Source organism: Salvia miltiorrhiza, chromosome 8 (assembly GCF_028751815.1).
Source record: "Salvia miltiorrhiza cultivar Shanhuang (shh) chromosome 8, IMPLAD_Smil_shh, whole genome shotgun sequence".
Classification (NCBI taxonomy): Eukaryota; Viridiplantae; Streptophyta; class Magnoliopsida; order Lamiales; family Lamiaceae; genus Salvia; species Salvia miltiorrhiza.
Window position 1 is genome coordinate 27,074,655 of NC_080394.1, and position 11,983 is coordinate 27,086,637.

Consider the following 11,983-nt stretch of genomic DNA (forward strand, 5'->3'; position numbering starts at 1 on the left):
TTACTTCTACGATGGGGTCTGGCATTTCACGCAAGCCTTTGTTAATGCTTTTCCTGAGATAGTGTGTGATATTTTGCTCACTCCTCTGGGCACTGACGGAGATGTGCGTTTCTGGAAACCCTCGTTGCACGGGAATGTCACTACTGCGCTGGCCTTCAACAAGCATTGTCATCATTTTCCGAAGGTGTCTTGGGGTTCTTGGCTTTGGGAATCCTTTATTCCGATTCGACGTTCCTTGATCTGTTGGCGTCTTCTTCATAATAGAATGCCGACTTATGATCGCCTTATCCGCTACGGTATGATCACGCCTAACGTTTGTTTGCTTTGCTTAAAAGGAAGTGAGTCTCAGGATCACCTTTTCTGGAATTGTGAGCGTGTGAAGAATATTTGGGTTACGTTCCTTGGGTGGTTCAATTTCATGCAAGGGTTGCAAGAGAGTGATATTCATAGTTTTTTGGTGGCAGCTTGGCAGTATAAACTTAGTCCCCTCATTGGTAATTTCTGGAAAGCGGGTATTATCACGGTCATCTGGGCCATTTGGATGCAGAGAAACAATTGTATCTTTGATAATCAAAAGTTCGAAGAACGTCGTGTCATCCACACTGTGAAAGTTGCTTTCAAAGAGATTGATAATAACTTTGCTAAATTAGGCTACATGTGGAATTCTTGGTCGGATTATTTGATTCTCCGGGCAGTGGGTGTTAATTCCAGGAGTGCTCCTCCTCCGGAGTTTGTGGAGGTACATTGGTGGCCACCGGTGGCGCCGTGGATCAAAGTGAATACTGATGGTTCAGCGACGGGAACTCCGGGAACTATTGCGGCAGGTGGGGTGTTTAGAGATAACTGGAATGTGGTGCGTGGTTGTTTTCACTTCAAAGGTGGCTCGGGTTTTGCCTTTGAAGCAGAGCTACTGGCAGTTATCTCGGCGATTCAAATTGCTCACAATCGTGGATGGCACAGACTTTGGATTGAAGCCGATTCCACCTACGTGATACTCATTCTTAATTCTCGTTCTTTGAATGTGCCTTGGCGTTTTAAGGCGGCTTGGAATAGGATTTTAAAGATGTTAGATGCTTTCTCGCTGCAGGTATCTCACATCTTTAGAGAAGGAAACAAGGCGGCCGATATAATGGCTAACCAACAACGTTCGGAAGGGTGGTGGCCGCACGAGATTGAGGAGATTAGGGCTGCGGTTCGTCTTGACATGGCTTCGCATAGCCATTTGCGTCAGAAACGGTAGTTGGGGCTGATGGGTGGCTGTTTGGTTCTAACCGCCCGTTTAGTTTTTTTTTTTTTTTTTTTTTTTTTTTTTTTTCCGTGGGGTGAGAGCCGGGATAGTTTGGGGACGATGGTTAGGCCGGAGTTCCGGAAACTTTCCCTTCCGCTCTTCCCTACTTTCGTTTTGTGTTTAGACGAGTACTCTTTTTCCTTTTCACGGTTTCCCCCACTGGGTTTTCAGTGAAAAGGTTTTAATGAGGTTCGGCCCTTAGTCTGCTCCTTCTGTGCTTTCAAGGGTTTTTTTTTTGGTTTTTTCTTTTCTTTTTTTATAAAATCGTCATTTAATAATAATTCAATTCGAAAATAAGGCAAAATTCCTTTTAATAAATATCATAAAATTCGAAGATAAAGTCCAAAAAGACGGGAGACCATTGAAACAAAATAAATCTAACCATATAAACATGTGTTTTAACTATATAAGATGATGAGGAATGTATTTGTGTGGATCAGAAATAACACGTACGATGAGTATAAATTCAATTAATTTTATGTCTGTAATTAATTAATTGCATGCACAAATCCAAAATTGATTGGTGGAAAAGAGGATATGATTAACGTCTGTTTCCTCATCAATATGATATGAGATGGGCCCCATTCATCTATCTACTATAGATAGATAAACCTTCCCAATATTACTACTATATATTATGAAATACTCATTTTCAAATTATAGAGAAGATTATTTATTTTTCAACATTGTTAAGATGTAAGCAATCAAGTTTCTATTTGTTTTCTAGGATTATTTTAAATAAATAAAAATAGTAAAATTAATTTCTTATTTATTAAAATAAATTAAAATTTGAAAATATTTTAATACTTTTAATAATTCTCACTAAAGTGTAATATTAAAAGATAATAGTTTTAAAAATAAATTTTTTGAATTATACATCTTATCAGCGAATTTCTCTTAATCCCTTAAGTAATCATCCAGAATTCGCTCGTCCTCATCCTCTTCTTTATTTAAATCATAATAATAACAATAATATTAAAGAAATCGAGACGTCCGCAGTCTTTATTTTCGGCTTCATCTCCTTTGAAAAACGAATGGGGAAAAAACACGATCACATGATTTACATCATTCCTAGGTTACACGAAATTGTCCAAAAATCCTTAAATATATATAAAATAATATATATATATTTAATTTCACAAAAATATTTGCTTTCTCGGATCCTTTCTCTATATATAGGCATATATTATTGATGAAAGAGGTAATGTTTAACGAAATGTTCCAAAATTTTGTAGATTGCTGAATCCCAGAATGGGATGGTAAGCAACAGTCAGTCAAAGAAAGTTCATCTCATTTTGGTTGGTCGCAACAGCAAACTCCCTTTCTACTCCAATCTCACCAAATACTCCTCTTTCTTAAAAAACTATAAATCTAACAAAATTGGTGCTTGAAAATATATACTCCACTTTTCTATATATATTAGTGGATTCCCAAATCTTGTAGCGTACATTAGTTCTATTATTTACCTTTTCATATTCATGGATAAGTGTAGTAGCACTCAGAAGCATCCCAAGATTCAGAATGGTTCTCTCTCTCCCTCTCTAAAATCTCTCTCTCTCTCTCTCTCTCTCTAAAATCTTGCTTAATTTGTTTGGTGCAGAGGCAAGCTCTCTTGAATGGGAATTCATAAAGATGACAGAGCAAGAAGAAGATATCATATGTAGAATGCACAAGCTTGTGGGAGACAAGTAAGAAGTGGTTTATATATATTATTAAAAGAAATTTTTATGCTTCAGTAGTGTTTAGTATAAAGGGTAAAAATATAGTCTATGTTTTTTGTTAATTAGGTGGGAGTTAATAGCAGGAAGAATTCCAGGCAGAAGTGCAGAAGAGATTGAAAGATTTTGGTTGATGAGAAATGGCGATGAGAGGAAGAGGAAAGCAAATAATATTGAGCGGGCCCCACCGCTACATGTTCGAGTTTCATCGGCCGACTAGCTCCGACGCTGCATGTATAATTAAGATGGATATGTCTATTCTGTTTTATATTTATTTCAAATTTGTAAACCAAGGTTTCGTGTTGAAATTTAGTAGATAAGCGTCAGGATTTGTGCTATATTTAGCCGCTTTCAGAGATATTTTATCTATGGTTAGTTTACTTCTATATATAGTTCTATTTTTCTATTGTTATCTGTATTTGTTGTCATTCGTATAATACAAATAGTCAACATCTTGGATTATTATAATTTTCCTTAATAATACCCTCCCTCAATCCCATAATAATGTGCATGTTTTATTATTTCCATAAATTTCACAAGAGCATGTATTTTTCATTTATCGATCCACCATAAATATTAGATGTATTTTTTCACTCACAACACACTCAGAAAACTATCATTAAAACTCGTGCGATGTACATAAAATATTTTATATTTCTAAAAGTTTAAATTAAATATAAATATAAATAACTTCAAAATTTATGATTTGTAACAAAAAAAATTAATATTGTTGTATATACTTAATTATTAAAATACTATTTTAATCATACTCATATATTGAATCAATATATATTTTATAGTTTTCAACTTTAAAAGATATTTTAAACTACTTTGTCAGATTTATATCAATACAAATGAAATTTAAATTCAAATTCCTTACATAGTTAGAATATTAGTAAAACAGAACAAACGAAAATGTGATATATTTAAAAGTTTACAACAAACATAATTTAATAAATATTCATATATCTACATATATGATATGTGTGGGCGTGTATCACCAAAATCATGAAATAATACATAGATATACATTTTGTTGGTGGAATTATCACATATAACATTTTTTTTCCGATAAAAACATAAGTTTTATAACCCCATTTTATAATACATAAGTTAGACAGTCATTTTAAGCTTAAAAAGACTATAATATCATTTGACTTTTTTATATTTTTATTTAATATTTCATATTTTAATTTTATTTAAATTTTACATTTAAATAACACATATTTTATTTTACAATTTCTTTTTTTTTTCTTATTTCTTTCTTCTTCAACGTTTCTAATGTTTCTGCCTCAAAGATGGTGAGTTCCAACCATCCACTTTAATTCGCTGGTGCCGCCGTCCGCATCGCCGTCGTCCGCCGCGTGAATCTGACTCCACCAGTGGCCATTCGCGAGTTCCAACAGTGGCCATCCGCCGCTTCGCGCCGCGCGTCCAGGTGTCGTCTGCGTCGCCGTGTCCAGCCGCCGTCCGCGTTGCCATTACCATCGCTGAGTTTCGAGCTCTACCATGAATCACGTCTCTCTCTAAATCACGTCTCTATTTCTCTATCCTAGAATCACGTCCCAATTCTCGTCTCTCTCTCTCTTTCTCCACCAACCCATCAATCACCATTACTCGCGTCCCGCCCTGTGCTGCTCTCGTCGAAGCCGCGTTATATAACTATACGTTTTGTTTGAAAACTAAACTACTTTGATTTTAATTTGAATTGATTTGTGGTTGAATTATAATATTTGATGATTGAATGATAATTTTATATGATTATCATATTTGATGGTTCGATCAAAATTCGCACTAGCGTATAATTAGTTAATAATTACATGTAAAATAATTAATAATTAATTAATAATTACTTGTTTTATAATGACAATACTTAAAAACATTTTTTTGTAATTGTTTAGATTATAAACGATGTTACTTGATTATTATAAACATGTTATTTATAAACCATCATTGTTCTTCACTGCTCGATGGAGTAGTCGATGGTGAATGCCATCGAGTAGTGATAAACAATCTTCAATTTTGCTCTTTTCTTGAGATTTGTAATGATGTGAAGCGTTCCATCGATCTTAAGTAACGTGTTTATGCTAAATTCAATGAAAAATAAGCATATTAAGTGTATTTAGCTATTGCATTTGAATAAATAATTGATGCGTAGTATATCAACTACATAAGAGATAGTGTGGACTTTTATTTTGAAAATCAAAATATGCGTCACATGTTCAAACGAAACATGTAATACCGACAATAATTATCATCTATCGTGTTTTATAATAGCCAAACACACTCTCGTTGATGTTACAAACAAGAAACGTGAATTGAAATCACAATAATTGAAAAAAAAAATCATCATTGTTCTTCACTACTTGATGGAGTACTCGATGGTGAACGCCATCGAGTAGTGAAGAACAATATTCAATTTTGCTCTTTTTCTTAAGATTTGTAATGATGTGAAGTGTTCTGTCGATCTTAATTAATGTGTTTATGCTAAATTCAATGAAAAATAAACATATTAAGTGTATTTAGTTATTGCACTTGAGTAAATGATTGAAGTGTAGCATATCTACTACATAAGAGATAGTGTGGACTTTTATTTTAAAAATCAAAATATGTGTCACATGTTCAAACGAAACATGTAATACCGACAACGATTATCATCTATCGTGTTTTATAATTGCTAAATATACTCTTGTTGATGTTACAAACAAGAAACGTGGATTTAAATCACAATAATTGAAAAAAAGAACCATCATTGTTCTTCACTACTCGATGGTGAACGTCATCGAGTAGTGAAGAACAATCTTCAATTTTGCCCTTTTTCTTTAGATTTGTAATGATGTGAAGCGTTCCGTCGTTCTTAATTAACATGTTTATGCTAAATTCAATGAAAAATAAACATATTAAGTGTATTTAGCTATTGCACTTGAGTAAATGATTGAAGTGTAGCATATCTACTACTTAAGAGATAGTGTGTACTTTTATTTTGAAAATCAAAATATGTGTCACATGTTCAAACGAAATATGTAATACTCTCGTTGATGTTACAAACAAGAAACGTGGATTGAAATCACAATAATTGAAAGAAAGAAGAAAGAAAACTATGAAAAAAGCTTTCATTTTTTGCTCAAGAAACCGTTCATTGTACAAAATAGAAGCAAAAACTCACTCTTAATGTACTATTCTCGTAAGAATTTACTAAGGTACGTAAACAATCTGTTTCTTAATGATATATTGAAAAACTAGGATTGTTCTTCAGTACTCGGTCGTGTACTCGATCGTGTACTCAATCGAGTTCTTTTACTCGATAGGAGTCACGTGACGAATACATGATTTGATAGTGACAAAAAGGTTCTAGTATTTCATGACATGCAAATACCTTCCCAAGAGCATGATTATAAAGTAGTTAAATAAGGTTTATCGTGATAATATTGAAAAATATTATAGTTGTTCTTCACTACTCGGTCGTGTGCTGTGACAGCCCGAAACCAATTTATCTTTTTGAAATTTATTTATCTTCAAATTTGTTTGAATTTTATTTTATTTATTGTGAAGTCATTAAAATTTTATTTTAATATGTTTGATTTATGAATTCGTTTAGTTGCGCCCCTAGTTAGATGTAAGACTTTAAATTGAAGATTATATCCATAAATATGAAAACTTAATTAGATTGGACCATATTTATATTTAGTTAACATTTCATAATATGTTTTTCAGGCTCATCTGAATCTGCACAATTCTAAAATTCATACCAGCCAATATATATATATATATATATATATATATATATATATATATATATATATATATATAAAATATTTAAATTTTGACTTTTATTTTTTATGGAAGAATACCGTGTAACACCCCCCTTAAACCACATAATCTGCACAGTCACGTATCATTTTACAATTCACCACATATAAAGCAATCTTATTTCATACATTTCACTTTCCTGAAGAAATTTGTCAATCTCGAGTTCCATTCACAGTAAACCCCATTTACTTTATTTCCTCTCCAGAATTTCACACGAAACACAACAATCTTTTGAGAAATCTCGACCCCAAAAATCAAATTCAGCCTTACACCAAACAAACCAAAGAAATAACAGCTCGTAAGAGCACCCACAGTGGGTGACTCGATCGAGCACACTCGAATCACCCACAGATCGTGTCCCCCACTGCAGAGAGGGATGACTCGAGGCTGACCCGATTTATCGGGTAAGGCCTGATCCCTTTAAAGTCGAGCGCGTGTTAAACACACGTAGAAAAAAAAAAGAACAAAAAATCTGAACATACGTAGAACATTAAGTTGTGAATTCATAGATCTGGCCGTGAATTCAAGAACATTAAATTGTGAATTCATAGATCTAATCGTAAATTCAAGAACATTAAGTTGTGAATTCATAGATCTAATTGTAAATTCAAAAATATTAATCAATTATCCAAAATCTCAATTATTAAAAAACTCAACTGAACTAAAGGCTAAATTTAAATCTAAATCTCAAATTTAGTGCACATCTAAATTAAATTCATAAACAATATTTTATTAAGCAATAATTAAACACCAATCCATCTATTAATCCTTTTCTTGCTGCAGCCATTTCATATATACAAGCACCTCTATAATTCTCTTTAGGGGTTCAAGATTTTAAATACCACCTTTTAAAAATGATATGTTTTTTAGCTCCTCTTTAAAAACAACTCTTTTGTATACCAAAATAAATTAAAAGACTAAAATACTCTTTACGGTCCCCACCACTTTAATTTCCGCGCAACATGACACGTGCCCACGATCGTGGACAAGATGGGTACGATCGTGGGCACGATGGGCATGATCGTGTCCACGATCGTGGACACGATGATACACGATGGTGTTCATCGTGCCCACGATCGTGGACACGATGGTGGACACGATCGTGTTCACCATCGTGATCATGATCGTGGGCACGATCGTGTCCACCATCGTGTCCATCATCATGATCGTGGGCACGAACGTGTCCACCATCGTGATCATGATCGTGGGCACGTGTAATGTTGCGCGAAAATTAAAGTTGTGGGGACCGTAAAGGATATTTTAGTCTTTTAATTCATTTTAGTATACAAAAGAGTTGTTTTTAAAGAGGGGCTAAAAAACATACTCCCTCCGTCCACCAATCAACTTCCCATTTGGTGGTCGGCACGGAAACTAAGAAAGCTGAAAAAGGTAGTGTAAAAGTGGTGTAAAAGACCAAAAGGGTAGAGTGTTAGTGTAGTGTGATTACTTTTACTAATCTTTCCTTTATAAGTTGAGTTCTTTAACATTATTTTTATTCCTTTATTTAAATTACTCATTTTTTTAATAAGCTTTATTTGTGATTTATTCTTAAGTAAACTCATTCATAATTTTATTTAGTGATGCCTAAATTACTCATTTTTTTAATAAGCTTTATTTGTGAATATGGCAGAAGGGAGTATTCATGCAATATTTAAAAAAATGGCACAAGTTTCGGTACTTAAAAAGAAATCTGCATTGATTAAATAAGCCAAAAATGGCAGATTACACTAAGTACAAAATGGCGCCAGTTTCAACGGCGCCTAGAGGATTCGTCTGCCGGCGGCGGCCGCGAGTGGGCTGGCGGCTCTACGTCAGAGACGAGGCCACCGGCAGCAAGCCATGCCTGGTACTCACTATCATCACCGATGAACTCCGAAATACCAACGTATTTCGTATATTTTTCATCTTCGAACTGAGCAAAGTTGTAAAACAATGCTTCCTCAACAGATCCGGGTACCGGCGGCGCTAAAGGTGTAGTGAGAGTCGGCGGTGACCACGGCTCTACAGATCCAGGTGCCGGCGTCGAATCTACGAAAGATTCAGTCTCCGGCACCATGGATTCAGTCTCCGGCACCATGGATTCAGTCTCCGGCACCATGGATTCCGTCTCCACCACGAACGACTCAGATTTTGGCACCATGGATTCAGTCTCCAGCACCATGGATTCCGTCTCCACCACGAACGACTCAGATTCAGGCACCATGGAAGACACATACTTGTCGACGACTTCTTTCATGGAGGGTGGTGGAAAACTCTATTTCCGCCGATTCGACTTCCCATTCGGTGGGAGGAGTGGGATGAGCAGTCAGAAGGTCAGTCATGAAAGTTAATCAGTGGGAGGATCACCTTAATCGGAGAAGGTGAAGAGAGACGAGGCGAAATTTCGAGAGGCTAGGGTTTGAGAAACTTGGGGCTGCTGGATTATTCCCTTTTTAGGGAAAGAATGGTTCAAGTAGCCCTAGATAATATGGGCCGAAAAATGAAACACAAATATGAAATCAGCCCCAATTAATTAGAGTATAGGACCTATTTGTTTAATTAGTTAAGTAGGCGATTAACTAATTTAAAGTAAGAGAATGGTGGGCCATGTAGGTAAAGTGTAGTAATTTAAAAAGTAAGGGAAGGTAAAAGTAGAGTGGGAAGTTAATTGGTGGACAAAATTGTAGAGGCAAATGGGTAGTTGATTGGTGGACGGAGGGAGTATCACTTTTAAAAGGTGGTATTTTTTTATAAGTTTCCTCTTCTCTTTATCTTATATCTTTGGCAGCGTAATTTATGCTCCATCCCAATCTACCATCAATCTGGCTATTTGGAGGCGAGATTTGCAGCATCTTTTCACGCAGCGAGTAGTGCAACGCAAACAAATCGAATTGTTGAGTTGAGAGAGTTTACTGCGTGTAGAGAGATAGTTGAGGGAGCTGGTGCGTATTGTATAATTTAGGAATAAGAGATGATGTTGAACTAATGTGGATTTGAGAGGCGAGTGTCAGTTTTTGAGAGATGATAACAACATTTAGCATTTGCCAAAACTGACCTCATTCTCTACCTCGAATTCATGTTCTTCCTTAGATCTAATACATTAGATCGGGAAATTGGATTTGAATAGAGCAATTGATGGAGGCACAGGTGACGGCGTAGAACCGCTCCTCGTCGGCGATGTCCTACACCACTGCTGCTTTGTAGCTCCGCCGAGAGGATGGTAACAACAACTCGCCGGAATGAGCAGCGGCGATGGCAAAGGGAGATCCACGGCGGAGATAGCGAGGGGATCGATCGGACGAAATTGTGTGTGTGTGTGTGTGCGAGAGCGATAGAGAGAGAGATTAGACGAAATTGTGTGTGTGTGAGCGAGAGAGAGAGGAGATGAAATGGGCTATTTTTAAAAATTTTATTGTTAGGAGTAATTCTGACTTTTTGCACAAAAACTGACCAATTTTTTAAGTTTTTATTTCATATGCTAAATTTTACTATATAAAACTGGTCAAATCTATATATTACCTCTTTAATTAATTCAAATGACACTTTTAATATATGCAATGATGTTCCCAAGGGGACACCAAGCAGTGCGATCTCCTGTGTGTGAACAGTGAGGTCCCGGGTTCAAATCCCACTGCTCCTCCTCCCCAACTCCCCCAAGTCAAAAAAAAATATATGCAATGATATTTTTGAATGTGACGAAAATAATCAGAATAAAAAAGACTATTTTAAAAAAAATAATTAATTTAAAAAATATGATCTAGTTCGACCGAACCAAATCAATTAAGATAGATTGAAGTCATTTGCTTTTATGAAATTAAATGATACTTTTAAGGGCAAATAGCACCAAAATCCTCGAAGTTTCGCCGAATTCACATTTTTCCCTTGACCTTTAAATTTCTTGTTAAAATCCTTGAACTTAATTCCGATTCTCATTTTCCCCATAAAATTGATCGGTAAATTAACTAATGCTGACATGCATGGCTGTCGGAAATCCACGTATGATTAAGTTTCCGGCGAAGCAAACGACATAGTTTAAGTTATAACGTGAAACAACGTAGTATTATGTCTATTTAGGGAATTAAATGAAATCCAATCAAAAAATTGAGGGCAAAATTGAATTCATTCTCAAATTAGGGTTCTTGAGAAGAAAAAAAAACACCCAATCCATATCTTCGTCTTCGTCATCCCGCCGAAACTTCAGCCACGAACACACAAGCACGAGGTTGCCACCGCTGTAACTGCGGCAAGGAGCCCCTCGTCCTTCGTCTGTATTTTCTCAAACTGAAACACCCTCTGAATCTCCCTCTCTGTCCACTCTCTGCCCTTGGCTGGGCAGCAGCGATACCGCCGCCACAGACCCCAGCCTTCCTCATCTCTCTCAATTCTGCCCTTAAGTCAGACAACGACACACAACCGCCAACCGCCTTGTTCGCTCAACCAAAGCTGACACCCTCAACAAGAAGCTCAGCAAAACGACGAGAAAATGTCATTTTATAGTCAAGGGAAAAACGAGAATCACACCAAAATTTAGGAATTTTGACGCTATTAGATTAGACGCAAAATGATGTTGTTTAGCTTCTAAATAATCTACTTTGCATAAGTGTTCCACGTTGGTGACACGTCATCTAATTAATGGCCGGAAAACGTCACTAAGGGAAAAATGAGAATCGGAATTAAGTTCAAAGATTTTAACAATAAATTTAAAGGTGAAGGGAAAATTGTGAATTTGGCGAAACTACAAGGATTTTGGTGCTATTTGCCCTACTTTTAATGAATTAAAATGATATTTTCAATATATAGGAATAATATTTTCGATTGTGACAAAAATAATTAGGGTAATAATTTTTTTTTAAAAAATAAAAAAATTAATAAAATTGATCCAGTTCGACCAAACCGGACTAATCTAGGTAAATTGAAGAAAGAAAAAATATGGCGCGCTGCTTTGTGAGTTTCGAACAAGCAAGGTTATAGATATATACGTCTTTCTTGCTCCATCCTATTATATGATACAACAAATTCTGCGTAAATTAGCTCTTTATTTAATACTCCGTCTAAAATTAGAAAGAATAACTATTAAATTGTGTATTAACTCTTACTAAAAAAAAAGTTGTTTCTTAACTCACAACCAAACAAAAATCTTATCACTGGCGCAAATCTGTCAAGATTTTTCCTCTAACCATCTCATATA

The 11,983-nt window shown here is 35.4% G+C and overlaps 1 protein-coding gene across 1 annotated transcript; it reads left to right on the forward strand.

Annotated features, from left to right (window-relative positions):
- Nucleotides 1–2,397: 2,397 nt before the first annotated feature.
- Nucleotides 2,398–3,468, forward strand: LOC130997373 (MYB-like transcription factor ETC3). The gene is made up of 3 exons (XM_057922659.1): nt 2,398–2,812; nt 2,889–2,976; nt 3,076–3,468. Exons 1-3 carry the CDS (start codon nt 2,767–2,769, stop codon nt 3,224–3,226), a joined length of 285 nt encoding a protein of 94 aa, XP_057778642.1. The 5' UTR covers nt 2,398–2,766; the 3' UTR covers nt 3,227–3,468.
- The last annotated feature ends 8,515 nt before the right edge of the window (nt 3,469–11,983 follow it).